The 24065-nt window shown below is 42.7% G+C and overlaps 1 protein-coding gene across 5 annotated transcripts in view; it reads left to right on the top strand.

The window, feature by feature from the left end:
• The window catches only part of CRAMP1 (cramped chromatin regulator homolog 1), a 41210-nt gene that overhangs the window by 8086 nt on the left and 9059 nt on the right, over positions 1-24065 (top strand). For all 5 annotated transcript variants that reach the window (XM_083711173.1, XM_083711171.1, XM_083711175.1 and 2 more), the window contains exons 3-18: positions 3548-3741; positions 4551-4704; positions 6226-6309; positions 8534-8582; positions 9951-10036; positions 11295-11418; positions 12088-12169; positions 12811-14091; positions 15484-15658; positions 16625-16806; positions 17506-17580; positions 18325-18406; positions 19205-19309; positions 20463-20635; positions 21858-21938; positions 23622-23856. In XM_083711173.1, coding sequence (XP_083567299.1) covers positions 3548-3741; positions 4551-4704; positions 6226-6309; positions 8534-8582; positions 9951-10036; positions 11295-11418; positions 12088-12169; positions 12811-14091; positions 15484-15658; positions 16625-16806; positions 17506-17580; positions 18325-18406; positions 19205-19309; positions 20463-20635; positions 21858-21938; positions 23622-23856 — 3162 coding nt within the window. The remainder of the gene's footprint in view (positions 1-3547; positions 3742-4550; positions 4705-6225; positions 6310-8533; positions 8583-9950; positions 10037-11294; positions 11419-12087; positions 12170-12810; positions 14092-15483; positions 15659-16624; positions 16807-17505; positions 17581-18324; positions 18407-19204; positions 19310-20462; positions 20636-21857; positions 21939-23621; positions 23857-24065) is intronic.

Raw genomic sequence — 24065 nt, forward strand, 5'->3', positions numbered from 1 at the left:
GCCATGGCTTTTCAGTAAGATTTTTGTACTCCTTTAACTCTGATTCTGTTCACATGTATTGCTAAAATTACTGCAGTGTGTGATAACAGCAGCTCCACCCCCCCCCCCCAGGAAAATTCTGTAAATATTTCAGAACCAATAGTCAAGTGTCTTTTAAAATTTTAAACTTTTGGACATGAATTGTGAACATTTTTATCAGCATAATTTACTGTGTTTTCTGTGGTCAGGAATTGTTTCGGATCATAACCCTTCCCATCTCTGATTCATAGTTGCAAGAGATTGCTACAGATACTCATCTTGGTGTGAAGCGGGGTGAGGAATTTGTGACCCTCCAGATGCTGGACTCCAGCTTCCATCAGACTCAACCAGCATGGCCAATGGTCATGGATGATGGGTGTTGTAGTCGACAACATCAGGAAAGCACCATGTTAGCAACCCCTAGATTAGCCCTTGGCTGAATTGTTCTTATGCCTTATTTTACAGTAGTTGTGGAATGCTATTTCAGACATTTAGAATGGCTTGAAGCACAAGATGTACTGCTTTATGAAAAAAATGGCTGACAACTCACTTGGGGCGTGTTCTCAGGGGGCATTTCACTGCTGCTGAGTTCTGTTTTAGTGCTACATTTTGTACAGCTGTCTTGCCACTTTCTCTGTGTGGGTTACAAAGGCTACATCGTGCCTAACATGTAGCATGTGAAGGCACAGATTTTGTCCTGCCCTAATAGACAGCTAGTCGGTGCATCTGTACAAAAGTATCCTAGCAGTAATCTAACCTTTATGTTTACAAATCTTTGGGGCCAGAATCCGGAAAAAAAACAGGCTGATGAAATTCCATTTAGTCAGCATTAAGTATCCCATGTAGAGGATGCAATCTTGGCTTATAAAGAAAATGATACCTATTGAGTCTGTGGATTGTAAATCTCACCCTTTTAGAATTACATAACGTTTCTGCTTCATAGTTTTGAACAGGCAATGGTATAAAGCAGTGTCATCTCAGATGTATTCATATTCATTGCTAAGACCATTTGAAACCAAGATTACCTACTGATTAAGTGAGCTTTACACACACACTGTTTCAAAGTGGAAATTTTCAGGATTCTGATAGAAATCAGCAAGGTAATCATGTGCATGCCAAAGAGGTGAGTGTTGCTCACCTCTCTTTAGCACGATGTGCAGCTCCACCCTCACCCACCCAAAAGAAATTGCAAGATACAAAGTTTAGATGCTTTAAAAGGGCAATGGTTAATTCCAGAAACAGAAAAGGAATTATCCAGGAAGTTTCTTTCCAGAAGTCTGAGGGTATCTGTTGTCCCTTTGTTGTTTCTGATGTTCATTTGCTTTAAAGCGACCTGATCTTTATCTTCAAATTTTAAAAAGCAAGTTTGTCTTGCTAAAAATAAGAAGATCTTATTTTTAACATGTCTTCCTCTGGAAACTATCCAGGTTTTAGGTGTTCTTGAGTTGCTTTAACTATTGTTTGTTCAAACCTCCTCTCTACTCAGCTGAATTCTTTCATTATATTGATAGTCTCCCCTCATTGCTTTATCTCTCACTCTATCCGCCACCCTCACCCCCCCCCCAATATCTTGCAAATTATACTTCATTAATTGAACATAAAATGACATTTCCCTCTTGGCATTTTTGCACTAAGTTGGAAGGTGATACCTGTGTATTTTTAATGTGTGGTTCTATCCTTTCCTGTGTGATATGTTCTACATTTTTCATTGTTGTTTTCAGTTTGAATGACTAAACTGAATCACTGCTGGTATATACACCAGTAGATGTGGTGGTGCTGTAACAGTGATTGCACCAGATACTAATTATTTACGAGCTGGACCAGTTCTTTATACCAGTAGGCGTTGGGCCTGGCATGGTATATATCTCGATATAGCACTTTTAAATTCCACACACCCGCCCCCCAGTCAGTGCTGCATTATGAAACCAGTGTTATTATAAAAGTGTGTATTATAAAAGTAGCAGCTCTAGGCCTAGCCAGTAAGAACGTCCCCTCTAACTCTTGGAAAAACCCAGTTTTATGAAAATCATGAGCCAAGTGAGCATGTTAACCTGTTCAATAAATTTAGTACGGGCATGATCTTCGTTTTTTGAAGAAAGATAAGTCAAGTGCAGGTCTTTGTACAGAGCTCATAGATATCACTCGTTGAGAATCTCTGGTGAGCAATTTGTGAGAAAGTTATTTCTGATGAATGTGTAACATAGCTACCTTGCGAAAATTTTAGCTTCCCACCCACCCTCTTAGAAGCGTCGTGAGACACCTGGCAGGAAATGCGGCAGTTCGATTCCCTGTCACATTCTCTTGTGACCAAGAAACTTCTCTGCCAAAGCTGTAATTCTCGTCCAGTGGTGGCTTCCCCTAGGATGCCACTACATTGTGACATGTAGATGGAGACTTCTACCAGAAGTGGGCAAGTCTACTCTTTTGAGAGCCCCACCCTCCTTGGACATCACATTCAATGCATCTTGCATGCCACAGTAATGCCAAAAAGAAGTGGCATTGGGCCTACAGCCAATCTGCCATTGCATGCATTTACTTATTTTTTATTTTATTTAAAAACATTGTTACCCACCCTTCATTGATCCTGATAAATTATAAATATCTCTTTCTATAAAACAGCATGCTTTAAAAAAAAACAGAGGCAGCTAAAACAGTCACCCTTTCAGACCTAAAACGAGTAAAGAGGTGTTTGGCACCAAAATGACAACAATGTTGCTGACTGTCTTGCCCGTAAGAGGAGAGCATTCCACATACTGGGCTCCACCACAGAGAAGGCTCTGTGAAACTTGCTAACACTTTCCTCCCCAACATCCATTATAGCTTTGGAAACAAAATTTTGATGAGAAAGTATCTTTCTGGTAGGAGGATTTGTACATGCCCAAAGGAAGGATGTATGAGAGTTCCCTCTTTAGGAAGGTCTGTTGCTTTAAGAGTACTAGAAATGGGCTTAATGCATTTCAACCTCCTTATTCAGTTTTGTTATCCCAGCCCATTAATCACTTTTCCTGAATTCCTTCATAGTAACATTTGGAATCTACATAATTTCTTACCTTTATGAGATAGAAAATACAGGAATTTGCCCTTTATAATTATGGGGTAAATAACAAAGGTTTCCACTTCAAAATGTACCGTAATTTGTAGTGTCTTATGAGTAGATATGGTTAGGATTGCACAGTGAGTCCTATTGAATCCCAGGTAAGGGGTTAGGATTGCAGCCTTAGTGAACAATTGACTTAGTCAACAATAGATGACCCTTGGCATCCCTTACAATTCTATGAAAGTTTCTTTTTTTTAATCTAATATATATTTTTAACAGAATGAAACGGAAAACTTAAAAATTCTGTAGTTGTAAAAATAATAATTCTTTTTTTAAAAAAAGATTTATACTCTTGCTTTTCAATCATTGGTTTTTGAAACTCTCAAATTTTCATTATTTCTGCAGTGCTACGAAGTGTTGCTTGTGAATTATATTATGAACTTAGTCTCCTTTAACTGAGAATGTGTGTTGTGGTGGTCTTATTTACTACAGGTGCAGATAATGGCGGGAGTTCCTCTGGCAATTCATCAGGAATCTCTTCCAGCACCCCAGCTGGTAGCTCAAAATCTACTGCAAGAAACCTGGGCTCATCAGCGGGAGAAAAGGAAGAAGGCAAGAAGGTTAGACGTCAGTGGGAATCATGGAGCACCGAGGATAAGAATACTTTCTTTGAAGGCCTCTATGAGGTGGGTGTTTCGAAGATCAAAACTGGATGTTATGTTTCATTCAAAGGTTGAATACTTGAGTGCTATGTCAAAACAAGCAGAGCTCTCAATATTGCCATGGGTTCTTCTCGTGTTTGGGGTTCCAGCCCTGCCGAATTCTACTCTATTTTATTCCTCACCCTGTTTACCATATTCCCCTCCCAAAGCAGACACTTAGCATTCTGTGGCTACTTAGCATGTTCAGTTCTCATTGGGTGGGGGTATCTTCCATGAACCTAGTAGCTTTCCCTAGTCTATTGTTATCCTTTTGTGTGCTATTTTGGCTACATAAGGATTGACATCCAGGCGGTGAAATACCTTTTAGTTGTTGTTGTTTTTTTACTGAGGATAGTATAAACAATTTCCCCCCAAGTTACTTGAAACTATTATTCTCCTTTTAAGCTTCTGTGTGCATTATACCCATGCGCCTATGGTGTTGTCTGTATCTTCAAATGCTTATTCTGGGAAAGGTCATTGGACCATGATAGAGAAGATCCACAACATGCATTTAAAGCTCATCCAATGCACATTTAAAGCATGCGACCCCCCCCCCCCAAGCTATAATTCCTAGCATCCCTAACTGCAGATCCCAGTATATTGGACACTTTTGTAAAAATGCTTTCATAATTCGTTAGCTTCTGCAGATTGCCTATCAGAAGTGGGTGCGTCTGTAACTGTTAAATCCATACATCTCTGATAAACCATCTGCAACAAATGGAATAATAATTTGGACGGCTAGTTGCCCAATTTTTACATTCTGTAGAAAAGTATTGGTGTATTTGCTTTTTCAGCATGGAAAAGATTTTGAAGCAATTCAGAACAACATTGCCCTGAAGTATAAGAAGAAAAGCAAGCCAGCAAACATGGTGAAGAACAAGGAACAGGTTCGGCACTTCTACTACCGCACCTGGCACAAGATTTCCAAATACATTGACTTTGATAATGGTGAGCATACTGTTAGGTTTGGTTCTGCGGTTGGTACAAGCAGACTATACTATATTGTCCATAAACAACTTGTAGAATTGGGGAGGGTGGGGGGAACCCGCTAAGGTTATGTACCTATGCATGGTTTTCTTTTTTAAACAATTTCTTATTGGAAATTTTATTTACAACATAACACAAACCCCCCCACCCCCAACACAGAAATCTACCCCCATCAGACACAAACATAACAAACAACAAGCATAATATACAACAATACAAACAACCAAATAAAAAACTTCCTTTATCCTATGCATGGTTCTCATGCTGAAGCTGAGGAGGCTTCATCCTGGTTAGTGCCTAGAGGTAAAGGCTGGGGAACCCGTAAACTCTGCTCCCATTAGCCATTTGCCAGGGATGATGGGAGTTGTAGTCCAGCAGGATCTGGAGGGCCACAGTTTTCCCTTCCCTGCATTAAAGCTGGGCAGCATGGTGCTCCTCACCCCTTTTCCAAGGGCTCCTTACTACACTTGAGGTTTTGCACTGAAGTGTTAGACTGAAATTGAGGGAGGCAGGCATGCACTATGACAGCTTTCATCAACTTGGTGCCCTCCAGATATTTTGGATTACATAAGATCTATGCTCACATCAGACCCAAAACATCTGGAGGGCACATGCTTGACAAGGCTGCCCTAAAACCACCAACACGTTAGGGAAGTCTTCAGCTGTATGGGAAGTGCCAGCACTGTGGCAGTATGTTTCATTAAAATGACACTGCACTTCCTTTTTTTTCTATAAATGCAAATGCATTTACAATAAATTAGAACATCAGAAAAAAATCAGCAAAACATACTAAAATAGCCTAGTCCTTCAACAGTCTGCATCAGGATGACTCATTGCAGACCTTGGATGAGAAGTGTATAGCCTGGTCTGTGGGCTAAAATAGTGAAAGCCCTGCCATTGTACCATTTTGCCCTAACCTCCTTCATAGAGGCCAACTTGCATACCTTCAAAGGGCTGGATATACCCAATTTTTGAGCGCTGAATCCACCTTGAATCCACAAATCATGAACTACTGGGATTTGAGGAGTGTGCGTGTGTGCGTGTGCGTGTGTGTGTGTGTGTGTGTGAGAGAGAGAGAGAGAGAGTTTTGTATGTGTATAAAATATGAATATTTTGGAGACATCATTCCCATTAACCTGTGATTTCAAATGTGAAATCTGGTACTTGAATAGACTAGTAATTATGACGGCCCTTTTAAGTTGTTTTTTGTCCAGGTCGTTAAAATACTGGGAAAGGTGATATCTGTTCGTTAGCACATTCCATCCTAAAATCCAGCTGCAAAATACATTGGATCTTCACATTACAGCACACTTGTTGCTGTATACCAATTATACCAGTTAACTTTTGTATATATTTAGGTGTTTGTCTCAAGACCTAAGAATTCTTAGATAAGGGAGCGTTTAGTATCTGCTGGCTTAATCATTCTCTAAATGAATAGTGTTTTTCTTTTCCCTTAACACCTGTGGTTTTCTTTCTTTGCAGTGTTTTCTCAAGGGCTGAAAAAATCCTCCCTGGAGCTCTATGGCTTAATTTGTTATGGGGAGCTAAGGAAGAAGATTGGGGGCTGTAAGTACACAACATTTTAGTGCCATGAAATTAGAAAGTGTTTGGGGTTTTTTCTGTGCCGCCATGGAAGACTCCTTCCCAACTCTCCTCCCCGGATGTTTCTGGTGCCCTTATTTTTCATTATAGCTTTCTTCGAGTATTTTTCTGTGTGTCAATACTGCTTCAGAGGGAGATTTCTGAGCATAATCTTTTAGTTTGCTCTTTCATGCAGAGTACAAAACAGTAAAACATAAAATATACAAGGACACAAAAAGAAAATACAGAAGGAAGCTTCTGTTGTTTTCTGGGTGTAATTCACATACAGTGAGAGATCTGCTTGTCCCTGCATAACAGAAAGATAATGAATGTCATGTATATACGATACAGCTTCCTTCAAAATCGAAAACCTGGGGTGATGTCTGTCTTCAGATTTGGGATATAAAAATGAAATAGCTTCTGAGTACCCCATTTTGGTTTTATCTCTGTCAGCGACAGACTATAATTTTGTCTAGGCTATACAATTTTTTGTTTTTTATTTGATTTTTCTATATACTCTGGCCATACTTAACTAGCGTATCATAGAAGCTAAAATCATTGCCTTGTTTAACCTTTTAGGTAATGAAGTTTACTTTGGACAAATCAAAAGTTAAATCAGTGGTGGGAAATGTGTGGCCCTCCTGTTATTGTTGGACTCAAACTCTCCACAGGCCTCAAAGGTCGGTGCAAAGGCTCCCTGGGATTGCACTTGCAAAGGCTTGTGGGAATTGCTAGACGCTGTTTTCGCTCCATTTTTGCTGTATTTGTGCTCTTCTTAGGGCCGTTTTTTCCCCTTTTCGTGCCACTTCCGGGTTTGCAGGAATGCATCCATGCGCCGTTGCACGTGCCTTGAAGGCACATAAATAGGGAGTTGCTTGTATATTGTTCTCTTCCATGTACTGGCTTTCTCCACCTTCATTTTATCCTCATTGCCTAGCTGATGAGCTAGGCTAGCCTAAAAGTGGTGCCTGACCAAAGATCACCTACCAAGTTTCATGGCTGTATGGGGATTTGAACTTGGTTTTCCCCAATCCTAGTCCAACACCGTGACGACTGCACCACACAGATTTCAACACACACACACACACATCCTCTTGTGTGTTCAGAATACTGTAATAAGCTTGCATTCATCCCTTTGCCCAAGCCATCCATCTAAAGGTGTATATTCAGAGCAAAGCAATAAAAAGTGTGCATTTCTCCTACAGCAGAGAACAATCCTTCCTCTAGCACACACCGTTTCTTTGGTGTCTCCTCAGTGACTTTCTGAACTCCCAATTTTATTTCTTTCATAAGTATTCACATTTTGTCAGCAGGCTCTCCTGCAACAAACTTGTAAAGGCTGCAAGCTTTCCATAATACTGTGCTGCCTTGGTAACGGATTTGGTGCACATAAGACAGTTGCTTTTGCATTCTGGCTTTGTTCAGATGACATAATAAATCATGGAACATGTCTAGGTGAGCGTCAGGCTTGTGCATTCTTCTACCCCCCTTCCTTTGGCACGGCTACAAGGAGATCAGCTTTTTCTATCTTTTTTGATTAACCACAGATTGTCATATCATCCCAACAACCCGCGGTTAATCTTAACCATGGTTTGTAAAGCTGGCTTCTTTAATCAAAACTATAGTTAAAAATAACGACTCTTTAAGGTTCAGTCATGACACGTAACTGGTTAATTGAAATTACAGCTCATTACAGCTATACTAAAGGAGGTGTTAGGAGTGCAGAAACCTAGGCTTCTTCCTATCACAGTAAACCATGGCTCATGTCCAAACACAGCAAGTGGAGCCAGCCTCACTGGGGAAATTATAGCGTCTGTATTGGTAAATGCCTGACTCTTTATCCCATGTGATCCCCTTCTGTCTCCCTTCCAGTCCCCAACTCTTTCCTTTCACCTTTATGCATATATCAACCCACCATTTCCCCTTTCTCCTCCTAATCATTACTCCTCCTTTCAGAACACCTTCCTCTCACTTTCAGAAGAGGAAATTCTTTTTAAAAAATGAATTCTTATTCAAAGAGTCATGGGTTCATGTTTTTTCAGAGCTCTGTGGGATGATAGGAATATTATGTTTGTAGTTCTAATTTTTTTTTTTACTGTTTTGATGTACATGTATGTGTGTGTATACATTCTTTCGAATAGCTTCAAACCTCTTTGTTAGATGTTAGTCAAAATGACCTGCTTGATCTGTTTTTGTTTTGTACTTAAAGGTATGGATGACAAAAATGCAGCTAAACTCAATGAGCTTATTCAAGTTGGGTATGTTTTTTCTTTGCTTTTTAGCATTATCACTGTACAATGTCTAGATTTTGAGGTGCATTATTATCTCAGGTTGTGAAGCTACTCTGAACATGTCCGACCTGAAAAGCACGATGCACACAGATGTTGTTATTATTCCATCCCAGAGCTCTAAGGCAGCGATGGGGACTCCGTGGTCCTCCCAGTGTTGTTTGACTCCAACTCACATCAGCCTTAGCCAAAAAGATTAATGTTTGAGAATGATGGAAATTGTAGACCAGCAGCATCTGGAGGACTATCAAGTTCTCCACTGCTCCTCAAAGGAAATGATTTTACTACTTTAGGTGTGTTATAAAAGTGCTTTATAAGAGCAGGGAGAACTGACTAGTTTTACAGAGTTTGCTGCTGTTTCTTTGACCTTCTGAAACTACAGTTCAGAAGAAAACACTATGCTAAATTTGAGATGCTATTTTCACTTAATGAAGAACAATAAAAGTGTTACATTCTCTTGTATCCTGAAAAAAGGGTTTTAAGTCTTTCAAAGGTGCCTTAACATAATTGCAGATTTAAAGCACACACTTGCATATGTATACACACACTAGATAGACACATTACAAGTTATCGGGGTCTTTCTCACAGAGCAGCTGGTGATAGATAGCCTTATTGGCGAGGGCAATTCAACTGGAGCAGGAGTGGGTTCGTGGCATTGCCTGCCTGCTTCCCTCTCCTCCTGGGATCTTTCCCCAAGGGCAGTTGATGGTAGTTAGCCCAGTGGTAGTGAGCAGGCAGTCTAGCTGGAGTAGACTAGCTGGTGGTGATTTCTTTGCCTCCCCTTCTCACTCTGACATGTATAGGCAATTTGTTTTGCTCAGATTGTTAACAAACAGCAGGAGAAGAATAGCCCCCAAGCAACCATACTGTGCTAAGAACAAGACATCACAGTAAAAGAAAGCTCACGTGGCTGGATCTCTCCATCTGTAGTGAGTTGAATCTCCCACCCACACCCTTAGTTGGATGCAGCATGAAGTACAGCTTCTATTTCTGCTTCTCGCCATGTTGCAACATTGTTCTGCATGGCATTTGAAAGAGTACTCTCTGCAAGCGCTAATTATGTTTTCTGAAGGATCAGCACAGATGCCATATGGGTTTCACGGTGTCCCAATATGCTGAATCAGATTAGTGGACACTGGTAATTGGTGACAAGGTGAAGAAAAGTAATAGCACTGACTACAGTGTTCTGTAGGTTACTGTGGCGTTTTCTGTGGCTTCAAAACCACGGATAGTGTGATTCCTCAGTAAATCTCCCAGAAACAAGTGTTCAAGTCACATTCAGAGTTGCCGTGCATGCTTCTGGTGCTCTCAATTGTCCCATTCTTTTAACATTTCTAGGGCTACAACTGTACGCTACAAAGGGAGGAATCTTCGCATCAAAGCCCCAATGTGCAGGGCTCTGAAGAAACTCTGTGATCCAGATGGTATGTAAGAGGCTCTGAGAGAAAAAGTGGGTTGAAACAGATCACCAAGGGAGAGACCCAGTGTTAGAAACTGATATATGAAGGCTAGTAGCTAAATGGCAACTTGAATCTAGGTTATGGGCACAACAATGGAATGTCTAGGCACACTTTTTTATAACAAGAATACAAAGCTGAAAATGAATGAACTGCAGCTAAAATATTATGCTCATTTTTCACATGGTTTAGTTCTTCCCCTGCCCACCACTGTAAGAGTGTTAAGAGGGTCTCTTCTCCAGTCTTCAGAGAGTAGCTAGAAGTGAGGAGGTAGAAAAAGGTCATCCTTTCCTTCCACTCTGCAGTTTTAACCAGAACTCTTAGGCGCAATACTGCACCCAGAGCTCAGAAACTGCTCGCGCTAATGAAATTCCCTGTCGTAAAATGCGCTTAGAACAATGGGAGTTTAGGACACTGGAGAGTGGACCCATGCAGGGTTTGGTGTATGCTCTAGGGGTCGTGTGACTCCTTGAGGTGTGAGAAGGGTGTTTCTACATACACTTATGCTTTCATAAGTGGCTTGAGAGGTGACGACAAATAAATGGGCTTTGAGCTTTGTGAGGTGGTCTTTGGTGACAATAGAATTGGTTTAGGAAAGTGACTTTATTAATACATCTAATAAAACTCCATTGTGTAAAACATGGTATCGATGTTTCTCAGTCTCCTTTATGTAGTCCATTTTGTTGATGATAACAACCACTCCTCCTTTGTCTGCCTTCTTAATTATGATGCCAGTATTGTTTCTGAGGCTGTGGGTGGCCTCACACTCTGTACAGCTCAGATTGTGCAGTATATTTTGCTGATAACTTCAGCTTAGGTGCGACAGCAGAAACACCTTACGTGAAAAACTAATCCAGTGTTCCAGGCATATGGAGTGGCAGCCCAAGCAGAAGTATTGTTGTGTTTCAGTGAGCTCTCCACTGGCATGTTGAGAAGATGGTAGAATTGTATTGATGCACGACTTGGTGTCATGGCAGAAATATTTCTTGAGTCATGGATTAAAGGGTCAAAGGTTTTCTCTTGCTAGTTATTCAGTTTTAGTTAATATACGACTAAAAACCTTTTATTATTATTAGTGTTTCTGTTAGAAAATCATCTCCCCACTCCTCACCCAAGAATACTCTTACGGATAATTTCCTATGCTCTCTGGTGGATGCCAGGTGATAGGATAGCCACTTCTTATTTGTGGGAATAATTCAGGAATTTTCACTGCTTCTTCCCTCAGGCATTAGTGATGAGGAAGATCAGAAGCCGGTGCGTCTTCCACTGAAGGTCCCCGTGGAGCTGCAGCCACGGAATAATCATGCATGGGCCCGTGTGCAGAGCCTGGCCCAGAATCCACGTCTCAGGTTTGTGTGTGTGTTGTGCATAACTAAAGCTTGAGAGCTGAATTTTGAATATCATTGGCACAACCTATAGACTGTTTTAGCCACTGCTAGCAAACAAGTGACTCCATCTCCTGGATACCTGTTACTGTTTTGTATACGATGATTTGTTCATTAACGCGAATAGAGCCTGCCTTTGCACATCACAGCAAACCATAGAATGGTTTATCGTGAATGTGGAGATCATTTCTGCTTTGTTCCTCCCCTATCACAATACCTGGCATTGCATTGCATGTGAACCTGGGGATCATAGTTACTTTTGCTCCAGACACACCAACACTAAAAACAAAACCTGTCTAGTCTCATCAAGGACTGTTTGGAGCAAAGCAAACCATGATCCCCAATTCGGACATAACACTAAGCCGAGAACGGTGGCTTGATGTTCTCACAGTAGGAAAGGAGAAAAGTGGGGGGCATCTGTACATTCATAGTCAACCGTTAGCTGTGGTGGGAATGCAGCTGGTTTCTTTCCCCCTTGCTCCAATGAATGGGAAATTAGGGACTACATGCCCACCTGCAGAGAGAGGGAGTCTGTGCTTTACTTAGCTTGTACTGTGACTTCTATACTACATTGTTCGTGGGACATCATTTGCTGACTCCTCTGTGTTTTTCTTGTCTTCCATGGCTTGCCAGGATGATCGTAGAGTTGCATCGTAAGGTATCTAGCCTCATTGAGTTCCTGAAACAGAAATGGGCTCTCCATGAGGTGCGCATTGTATCCTTTTCTTGCTCAGAAATTTGTTTTGCCTTTTGATTCCGTGTTCTGGGGACAGCACTCGACATAACTAGCCTTCAGGTTCTTGAAATCCATTACTGTTCATTAGACCCTTACTGTATTTATGAGACAGGGTGCAGAATCCCAGGCCCTTGAGACCCTCTATTGGTAGGAGAGTTCCCCAGGTGATGCCCCTCACCATCCCTGCTCTGCACCCTTCCTAAGCACTCTTGCCTGACTGGAATGTATCACTGAACTGTGATCATGCTTCCTACTTACCTAGATGGTGGATGGAGAAGTGTGGGGCTGGTGTATGTGTGTTGGGGAGAAATCTCAGGGCTTTCTGTGAACAGAATGTAGACCACTATATGTTTGTACATATTTTATGGGCTAATAGCCGTAAATAAATTTGTTTGTTTATATCACACATTTTTTGTTATGCTCGCTTTTGTCCTTTGGCCCTACCCTGCACTGGCATGCAGCCCCTGGAATGTCATCCATAGGTGAATGTAGCCCTTTAGCTGAAAAAGGTTTCTTGCCTATGTTATAAAATATTTCTTTCCCACTTGGGTGTGTGGACTGTAGAGAGACTTTCTCTCCTCGTTTAAGTGTTGCTGTGTTCCTTAATGTCCTGTATTTAGCGTAAAACACTAGCAGAAAGGCAACTACAAGACTCCAGGGATTCTGAAGCAAGTGGCAGCTATTCGGAAGAGAAAGTGATGCTCCATCTCTTCCCAGGAGAGAACTGTACGCTTACACCCCTCCCTGGGGTTGCCAGGGTTGTACACTCCAAAGCTTTCTGTACAGTGCATTGGCAGGAATCCGGCCGATGCAAGCAGAATACAAAAGATTCCCTCTTGCTGCCGCCTGCCCAAATTCTAGGCATACAGAGCGGTCAGGGGACAGCCAGAGGGCAGGTGAAATACCCTCGGGGAACAGAAGGCAAGGGTGGGACCAGGGCCGAGAGCACTACAGAAGCAAGTAGAAACACTCAGTCCACATTTGAGGCAACTGCAAACGCTGAGGACTGCTCCTCAGAGGCTGGGCTTACTGAAGGAGCATCCCTGTGTCTCAGTGTTGCACATAGTCTTGATAAGCCACTGTCCGGGCTTCAAGATCTGAGTGGGAGTCTTGAAAAGCTGGTTCCCACAACCCATTGTGCTGAGGGTAGGGAGGCACCAGCTGTTGCACTGGCGACTGGGTCATCTTCTGGCAGTCCAAACTGTGACTGCGGCAGCATCCCCCCTGATTTGGAGGAGCTCTCTCTGCTTGACCCATTTCCTCGGTACATGAAATCTTGCCAGGACCTTATTGTCCCAGAGAAGTGTCTTTGCACAGATAGACTGAATGGGAAAGATTTTGCCTTGGCAGGGTACTCCCCTCCCGGGAGGCTCTCGTCTGGGAGCACAGAGGCTGGCAGCCTCAGTCCCGCACAGCTGGCAAGAGGTGGGGTGGCATTGCCCGGCTGCGGCCCATCCAGAACTGAAACTCAGGCCCTCCAGTGCTGCGGACCACAAACGGAAATGTGTGCTAAGGAGCTATCGGACATAGTAATGGAGGACTCTCAGGAGAAGCCCAGCACCTCACTGCCACCGCCGCCGCCACCACCACCACCTCAGGGACAATTGGTCGCAAAGTCTCTCAAGGATGACCCAAGCCGCCTTGTGCAACAGGTCAGAGAGGAGGGATGGAGCCTGCGGACCTCTGAGAGCCTTACCTTGGCTGAAGTCTACCTCATGATGGGCAAACCGAACAAGCTACAGCTAGAGTACGATTGGCTGTCTGTCTTGGGGCCGGAAACCCAGGATCCTGGGGAGCAGATGCCTGAATCTAAATCTGTTTCTCCATCAGCCACCTGTCACAAACAGAAACTCCTCAACTGCCTCTTAAAGCTCATCTCCACTGAAGTTAACCCCAAACCAGTAAGTATAATTTGCATTGATGCTAAGAACCACCAAATTAAGTATAATTTGCATTGATGCTAAGAACCACAGTTTTTGGTCCTCAAAAATGCACAAAGGGGTTAATTTCAGGAAGAAGGCAAGGGATAAGGGGGATTTTGGGTACACCCTGGAGAGACCTTCCTGTTTTTTATTTCTGCCTTATAAAGAACAGCAGGGTAACTGCTGCTCTTCAGCTACTTTTTGGGAGTAGCTTATAGACATTAAGCCTCATAGCAAAAATTAAGAGTGGTTTTTAGAGTACTTTCCAACGTGGTAGTGCCCATAGTTCTGTGGAGCTCTGATTCATATGGCCTCCTGCCCCTCATCTGGTGTTCTCTTTCCTCTTTTGACTGCCTTCACGGTGCTTTAGAGAAGGAAGAGACCACTTCCACCCTTCCAACCCCACTGTATCTCTCTGCTGCCAGTCAGCTCACAGCTTGGGAAAGGGAGCCCAGCTCTGTGCCCAGCAAAGGGACTAGCAGGCCATATTCTGCAATAAAGTCCCTCAGCAAGGAGACATGGAGGGCCTGGAAGTTCCATTGCACTGTGCTGCAGCCTCCATTGGAGGGACCTCTACCATTGCCCTCCAGCAGCCATAGGGTGCTGGGAAATGTCCTCTGCATGACTATGAAAGAGAATATGAGAATGAGTGCTTTGGGTTTGCTTGACACAAGACTGGAGGAGATAAAATTTTCAGAATACATATTTTTTTCTACTATAATGTTAATGGCTGCTTATGTTTCTTAGCTGCTCCTCCTCATAAACTGACAAACCCCAAGAGATGCTAAGTTACTTATAGTGCAGCAGAATTAGCTCCATTTGCAGCAAATTTTACAAAGAAAATTTAAATTGTAATTACTGTCTACATAAAATCTGTACTTCTAATATACCAAACGTGGTAATTTTATGACAACCCAAATTATGCATGATACATTTTATGCTCCTAAAATAACAAAGTGGTTTTCAATCTGTAAAGAGTGTGAAAAAGAATCATTGGCTGTTTTTTTGTTTCCCCCGCAATTTCTGTCTCCTCCCCCCACCAAAAAAAAGAGAAAAAGATTCCCACCCTCTTGACCATGGTTTCAAAATTTCCAGAAATTTTACAGGTAGGATAAAGTGAAAAGGAGTGGTGGGTCTTTTTGATGTTGCTGGATTGCAGCTTCCATCATCCCTGACCATGGGCCATGCTGTCTCCTTGCTGATGGGAGGTGGAATCCAACAACATCAGCAAGACCACATTTTCCCCACCCCGGTGATAACACAAAGCTTGCATAGACACACTTCCCATATCTATGGCAACGTCCTCCTCCTCCCCCCACTTTCTTCCAGCATGCAGCTGTTGGGATTCAACCATTTTCTCGTTCTTTTCAGATCCCTGAAATGAACTCTGTTGCAACATCTCCCATAAAGCCCACTCAAGAGGAGCATGCTCTGACCCCTCCTGGCAAGGTTATTGCCGTCAGCACCCGGAGTCCAGGCTGTGCACGCAATCAGCCTGCCCTTCACAAGAAAACCTTTCCCCCCAGTATCACCTCCAGTTCCTCAGGTGAGTCAGTTGTTGAGATGAACTGGTTCTGTGTAACCCTAAGACAAAGTATTAGTTTTCAACATTTCTACCATTCAGGAAAGCATTGGTCTGCCATGGACTCCTGACACATCTGTCACAGAATCTCTCTGTTTGCAGGGGACTCCAGAAATGTTCTAGGCTGCATGCTCACTTCACACAGGGTGCAGGTTTAAGTGGGCTTGGCTGTTGTCCTGCATAAACATAGAAAGCATTCTGACCCCATACCCTGCTGCTGCTCATGATAGATGAATATTGGAAAAGTTGGACAAGTTGTCTTTCAGGGAAGCTTCTCTGCTTTTACTGATCTTTTTTTGAGGAACCTTGTTAAGCTTCTGGGGATTTTTCTGCAGAAAAATTGCAGACTAGTTGAGATTGTCTGTGCTTGCTTGATTTGTTTTTCTGATGTTGATGGCGATAGAGGCTATTTTGACCAAGGCCAAAACCAGCCTAACAAGGCCCTAGCTTGGACCCATGATTTTCATTATATACTGCTGCAGTCTATTTATATTTCACTTTAAAATCATCAGTTATAAAGGGGCTCTTCTCAGTGACCTGGCCCATGATTTTCATAATACCGTGCTGCTTTGTTGAACAGGAAAAAAGCATAAGTGGTCCACAGGGATCCCAATAGCCCCTGTGTATCCATTGAGCTGTAGGTCTGTACTCTGAGGGAAGACAACTGATTTTATCTCAAAGATGAAGCAGGAATAATGTGGTGGGGGTTTTGCGCAGGGGGTCCCTTCCAACTCTGTAGTTCTGTGATTCCTCAGCTGTTTGTTCCATGAAACGTCATGATAAGGCTACTCAGTTTCTGAATAATTTGGCTCACCCTCCCTAACAACAAATGTGGATTGGTGGAAGAATTCTTTGCCTCCAAAGATTTCTAATTGGAAATTGCACTTGACTAATTCCCATGAATGCTTGTATTTTTATTGACCCTACCAGGTTTGAGAAATCACTCTGGACCTCTCTTGGTGGCTGGTCCTTCAGGTTCCGCGAGTGCAGATGCAGATGGTGGCCTCTTTGCTGTTCCCACAACTCTCCCACCCAACAGCAGGCATGGGAAGCTTTTCTTGCAAAGTAAAGAAGCAGAGCTAACCTTCCGGCAGCGCTTGGATACAATCAGTGTAAGATTTATTTATTTATTACGGTATATGTTGAACTGTAAGGTGCGCAGATGTGATCAGGGTGCTCATAAGGAATAAATACAGCTGCCCCCAAAACTTGCAGATCAAGAGAGAATTTATTCCATGCCACAAACCAAGTCACCCTGTTCTACAGCATTTCGATTTTGGAAATGCTTTACCTTCCTAATCTGTTTTAGAAGGCCCTGGAGTTAGGCTGATCTGTGTATGGTAAAAAGCTTGGTTGTAGGGACACAAGGCGGGTTTCAGCCTAGAAGGCAACTAACCCATTACATGGTGCTCTTTTGCTTCACTGTTTCTTTATAAATGGGGGTTGAAATGCTCAAGTCCTCCTACATACCCCACAGGCAGAAGCATTCAGCTTTCAATGAGCTGCCTCTGGTGTGGGGAGCCACCACTACCCTAGAGTTCTGACCTGCCTCATGTGCAGCAACAGGGTCTGCACTGTCTGCTGCTTTTGGTTCAGGCACCTTCAGCCTGAACTTCCCTTCTCTAGATTACCTGCATAGGATGGGTGGAGAGCCATGGGGAAGCAGGTGTTCAAGAGTAAAGAGAAGGTGCATTAACACAATGTATCCCTGCCAATCTAGGCTGCACTTTTTAGGTGGCTAACAAAGCCTCCAGGCTCATGCCTGATGAGCAAAATGATGTGTGTTACAAGTTCCCTTTGTTTCTCTTCAGATGCAATCTGATTTCTTCTTGCCAAAGCCGAGGAAACTACATAACAGACATCTGCGAAAACCACTGGTAGTACAGGTCAGTGGAAAGACTAGTTGAAATGTATCTCTTGCATGTCGGGTAGTTTCATCTAGTAGTTTTCATATGACCTTTTTTCTTTTCTCTCCATCCACATGGAGAGTTCCTACTATTTCCTGCTATTCAATGGTCTGCTTTTTATTGTGCAAACATTGCCAGAGACTCTCAACTAGTGCTAGCTGTTTCAGTATGTGTTTCAAATGGGACTCATGTGAATACTTGCAAGGAAATGTTGGGAAACCAGAGAAAGCATTTCTTTATCATGTCAGATGGGTCAGTGTGCGAGACCTGCATCTTCTTAGAACTCATTGCTGGTGTTTGATTCTGACATCGTAAAGGCATGCATCTTTGACCATCCTCTAGTGCAAGAATGAGGAACCTTTTCCCACCCAAGAGCCCCATTCCCTTTTGGGCAGCCATGCACAAGCTGCATGCCAGTGGTAAAACCAGAGGCAAAAGTGGGTAGAGCACTATCCCTAGTCTAGTGTGTGATGGAAAAAATTAATGTTGGTAGCACCCCTGAAGCATCATAAATGTACCATATGATGCTTTTCCCTGTGGTCATGTGGGAGATATCCAGGATACCTGTCCTAGCCCCACCCCAACCTAGGAGATAGAGGGAAACATGGTCTAGGATCCTAAAATGTTGCCTGCATGACCAGCAGAGGATCATTCATGGTAAGTTGCCAGTGCTGCATTTCCTAAGTTGTTCTTTTTAAAGGCATCTTGCCTTGCCTTTTTCAGAGAACGCTGCTACCCAGGCCATCTGGAAATTCCTCCCAGCACGTCTGTTCCTTCTCCATCTTATCAAACTCTTCTGCAACAGGTGAGCTTCAACTGTACATACTCCAAATAGGGTGTTTAGTTTACTCTATGAAAGACTAGTGAAATACTCTTCCACTAGTTTTAGCCCCTCCCTCCCTACCAATGAACCCTTCTATCCATGGAGTATTTTACAGCCCTTTCTGTGTTTTACCACCCCAACAGCCCTGCAAGGTAGGACACTATTTTACTTGCTGCTGCATGTGAATGCAACCTCCTCTCTGAGGAACCTGGAATAGCAAGCACACTTGCAGGGAAGTAAGCCCCATGGAAATCTGTGGATCCTGTTTCTCAGCAAATTCTGCATCATTAACACCCCTGTGAAGTGTGTAAAGATTAGAGGTTCACAAGACTTGAATATTTTGAGGACGTAAGCTTGTGTTCCTCCTATTTCTTGCCTATAGTTCCACTTAATTTCACAGAGTTCTTCCTCTCATGCAGAAGGACAATCTTGTCAGTAAAAACATTGAAATGGATTTGCTTTGACAGTAGACATGACACTTTGTTGTGGACTCTCCTTTGCTGGAGGTTTTTAAGCAGAAGTTGGATGGCCATATGTCATGGATGCTTCAGTTGAGATTCCTGCATTGCAGGGCGTTGGACTTTATGACTCTCGGGATCTCTTCCAATACTAGAAATCTATGATTATTGTAGGTGCCATTTGCAGTAAATGGTCCTGTCTTCTGTATGTCCCACTGGGGAGAGAATGAGAACTGGCCATAAGGAGAGGCATAGCTCTTTGGCTGTCTATTACAATGTTTCCCACCTTTAAAAAAAATTCATGCTTTTACTTCGTTTTTAGGAAGAGGATCTTTTCGGCCGATCCAGTCTTCACTTACGAAAGCAGCTGTTTCCCGTCCCATTGTTCCCAAGGTCCTTCCAGCTCAAGCCACCAACCATCTGTCCAGTAGGTTTCTCCTTGGAAGGCGGTGGTTCGGGGAGGGCGGGTTTAGCAGGAATGTTATGGTAGCTATAATGACAGAAGCGACTACTCTTAATCATTTTACAGCCATGAATTTTGTCGTCTCTCCCCTTCTCTGATTTCCTGTTGCACTCAATAAGTACAAGTTTAGATTTTCAACTAGAACGTAGATGTCTTCATCTAGCAGAAGCAGGAGTGCCTGCCCTGAGAGGCTGAGCCGCAACAGTAGCCTTCTAGCAGTCAGGTCACTGGGTTGTATCCAGTACTAGTTCTCCTTGGATTAGACCCATTGAAAATAATGGAAATGGCTAACTTGGGTCCATTAATTTCCATGGGTCTACTCTGAGTAAAACCAAGTTGCATACACATAACTGCTATTCCTCTCACAGAACTACAATTCACAGAGTGGTTTAATAACCAATCCGTCTTTCCAGGGCACTCTTGAGAACTGTAGCTCTTGGAAGGGGAATAGGGGTCTCCTAACAACTCTCAACTCCCTTAACAAATGCCATTCCCGGGATTCCTTGGGGAGAAGGGGAACAGCCATTGGAAGTGGAACAATACTGCTTTAAATGTCTAGTGCAGATGGGGCCATCTGATTTTAGGTTTGGGGAGGCATTTAGATGGCAAAGGTGTGGATGATGGCTCCAGATTTTGTAGAGCAACCACCCACAACAATGTACCACCGGATTGCTTTCCTGCTTGCTACATAGTTATTGAATATAGTACGTACATTTTCATTCTCACAGGATATGCGTCCCTAGATGATAATGGATAAGATTGTATCCTTTAAATTTAATAACACTCCTTTCAAGCTGCTGGAATTCATACCAGTACAGACCTCAGAACTAATAGGACCAAAGGCATAATTACCTGCAAGATATATCAAGTTGAAAACCAAAGGGAACACTGAAATTTTTGCTCCTATATGTTGAACTGAAAATTTGAGATAAAAGGCGCTGAATTGGTGATCTGTATTAATAATTCAGTGTCAGAAAGAATTACTAAAAATAACTTCAGCACATATCAACTCCTACAGAAAAGCTGTTAAGACCTATTGCCCATGTATAAGACAGCAGTTTGACTTCGTGGATTGCTGAAAGAAGATTCCTCTTAGCTTTCTGTTCTTTGTTCAAAGGTGCTATTGACTTAGCAGCCCAAAGTGCTGGTATTATTCCTGGCAGTCCTTTGCCTGTTCTGGATACTGAAGGCCTGTCGGGCGTATCCCCACTGTCACCGGATGCAGTGACCGCGGTGGTTTCAGGGCAAGATTCAACAGCGGCACATCACAATGGAGGCTCCATCGTTGCGGTCAGTTTTCTTTTCTCTTAAGGCCTACAAAGGTTTTATTCTTGTAGAACTGATTCTAGGCTATTGCTGGATAGAACCTTGCAATGTGCCTGATATCACCCAACATCGCTGTGACGGCTTGTCTATTATTTTCTCCCTCCATTGGACCTGAAGTCAAAGAGTTTGATGCTTATTTAAAATCAAAGTGTGAAATTCAGCATTTCACTCCCTCCTCTTACTACTTTATTCTGTAATTTTCTAGACTGTTCAGCATTAACAGCAACAAAAAGCATGAGCAGTACACAAAATAAAATGCGGCATGAAATAAAACATAACATATAAATGGTATAGAAACAATAAAGTACAAAAAACCTCAACCTTAGGGGTAAGGAAAGGCGTGAACTCAGGGTGAAATGGCTCAAGATAATAAGTTTCCTCCAAGAATGTGCAGCTAAACTCTCATTACCATCTGAAGTACCTTGCCCAGAAAGAGGGCATTTTCAACTGGACAATATTTGTCAAGAAGCTTAGGGTCCTCTGCAGTACACAGTTACCTTCATTGTGTACATTCCTAGTCAACAACACGTTGCCCCTCTGGGGAACCTGTAGCACTCTGGATGATGTTGGACTACAGCTCCCATCATCCTTTACCATTGACCATACTGACTAGGGCTCATGGCCGTGATGTCATCTGATGGGCTGGATTAAATCCTGTGTTAACTGCACATGCCTGTTCCCAACAGGCACACAAAGTCAAACAGAGAAGAATTTCACTCCACTTATCCTGCACAGTTCAGCTTGCAAACTGCTTCCTTTGTTCAGCAGCACCTGACATCAGGTTATAAGTGGCTGGCCTGTGTACCTGTCAGATTTGGCCAGTAAGGACAATCCTGATAAGGATTTGGCCCGTGGAGCCAAAAAGGTTCCCCAACCCTCCTGCAAACCATGCATTCCCCTCCTTCCATGCCATCCAGTGTCTTGGATTTTCCCAGCATGTTCTGAAATTCTGGCAGGAAAATTCTCATGGGGCGAGCGTGTTACAATTGATACGTAAAACTGTTTCAGCAAATCTAAATTCTGAATTTGGATTTCTTTGGCAAGGTGGATTTTGCTGGGACAGGAACTGAATAAATCTAGTCCCCATGAGAGCAGTGGAGCAAGCACATCACAGCCTGCCCTTGTTAAATATGTATTCTCCATCCCCTGAAAGTCTGATTTGGTCATTCTTGGTTGCACTTTCCAGGGCTCAAGCAGCGAGTGTCAGGTTCCATTTCTTGGCTTACCACCATGCTCTGAGCAGGAGGCAATCCCAGATGGTTTCCAGGTAAAATGCAAGCTTTTTGATTGACAACTACTTGACCTTCAGGGTGACAAATACTTTTTTCTTTTCTGCTGCATATCAGTGCTTTATGTGAAACCCAGAGTTGAGCTTCCTGGGGTATGTTTATGAAAGGTCACAGTCCATCACACTTTCGCTGCGTGAGAATTGTATGTAGGCACCTTGTTAGAAGCTTTCGTCCATTTAGCAGAGTTTCTGGGAAACAGTGGTCAGCAGTTGAAGTTACACTTTGAGATGAAACACTCACAGTCAAGTGATTTATTGCTTGACCGGTCATAAATGCATCACGGTGGCACCATTTACAATCTTTATAGCAATAGCTGTAATGGCATACTTAAGTTTCAGTCCCACTTTCTCTTTAGCAACGACGTAGGCAATGACACAGTCCATCACAATGTTTTCCTGAATATGAATTGTCATTGTGGAAGCTATTGCAGTCAGAAAGTGGAGACACGTCAGCCTGGGGTCCACTGACTTGCCTCCTGCTTGGTTCCACACTTTGCACTAAGGAACTTTGTTTCTGAATGCTGTTCCTTTGCTCTCTTATAGAAGGACAGGACATGAAACAGCCAGGCAGATGTCTCATTCCAATCCACCATCCTATGTATACCAGGAAATCCTTGCAGGCAGTTATAGAAGGGCAGCACAAAACTTTGATAGCCATAGGGACACTTGTTTTAATACCAAACATGATTTCCTCTCTGCTTTCAATGTGCTTTAGAAACATAATATTTGTTGACTGATTTAAGTGCTCTCACTGCATGTACGTACGTACACACATGTGTGCATATATACATATACACATGCAGGGTGGTAGTGATCGAGAGTGTAAACAATGATACCCAAAGGCCATCTGTCATGTTATGCAGAGCTCGTATATATGTATATATATTTATATGTGATGAGCATAGTGACTGCTGCAGCACTAGCAATTGGCAATAACTCTAGCAGTGCGAGATTCCAGGGGTCTTGGCACTTAACCCAGATTTGTGCTTCCTTTGGAATAAGGAACAGTGGAAGCTATGGTGTCTTTATGATACATGGTTTTATTTATACACATTTATAATCTGATTCTACAGTGGTGGGATTTCCAGCATTCACATCTCAAGAGGGACTTGCTTCCTACAGAAGCACAGCATTGGATTCAAAGGCAGCCAAACAGGCATCTCTTATGTCTCTTTCTCAGCTTTTTCTAGCCAGCCAGCCAAGAGTTCTGGGAGATCTGATTTCTACCATAACCAATGTTCACTTTTGGCAGTGTTCACTTTTTGTTGCCCTGACCCCAGTTTTTTCTGATCCATAGGTATCAGTTTTCCCATATGTAAAATCAGAAGTTATAGTGACAATATGTCTGTGCCAGATAGGAAAGAGGGGCATAGATGGGCAGTTTACCATGACAATAGCTCATTGGTTGGCTGCACACTTTGCATGCAGAGGATCCCAGGTTCAGTCCTTGGTATCTGCAGGTAGATGGTGCTAAGTAAGGTGGACCAATTCTATCATTCAATTTTAGAAAGCTTTCTGTGTTCAAAGTAATATAGGCAGAATTGCTAACTCCTAGCTTGATTGATTCCTATGCCTTTAAAAGCAAAGTAGCAGTGCAACAATTTCAGAAAATGTATACAAATAATGACTTAGAAATATTATTATATCTGCTTGCTGCCACAGGGAGCACCTGTCCTTTCTCTACCAGAACTGCCAAAAACCTCTCTCCAGAATGGTCTCGCCACTCCTCCGCTCCCCTCATCTGATGCTTCTGGTACCCATTTGTCTCCTCCCAATGTCTCTGCTTTATTGGATATCTCTCTTCCTGGACCCCCTGAGGATGTTCTGTCTCAAGGAGAACCTGCTACTCAGATCAGTGACTCTATCATTGAAATAGCAATCAGCTCTGGTCAATATGGTAAGAGATGAAACTAATCTAAATAGCTAATCAGCGGTTAAGCATCCAAAAAAAATGTTACAGCTCTGATTCTGTCAGGATTTTTAGTAGAGGAATGTTCTCTTGAAAGTCAGCTGTGCATTTTTACACATACTTCTGTGTCTCTGGCAGAGCTGTTTTTAAACTCTTTGGATTTAACTCAGCAGATGTTCTTGATGGAATTCCATCTT

Source organism: Podarcis gaigeae (genome assembly GCF_964106915.1).
Source record: "Podarcis gaigeae genome assembly, chromosome: 14".
Lineage (NCBI taxonomy): Eukaryota > Metazoa > Chordata > Lepidosauria > Squamata > Lacertidae > Podarcis > Podarcis gaigeae.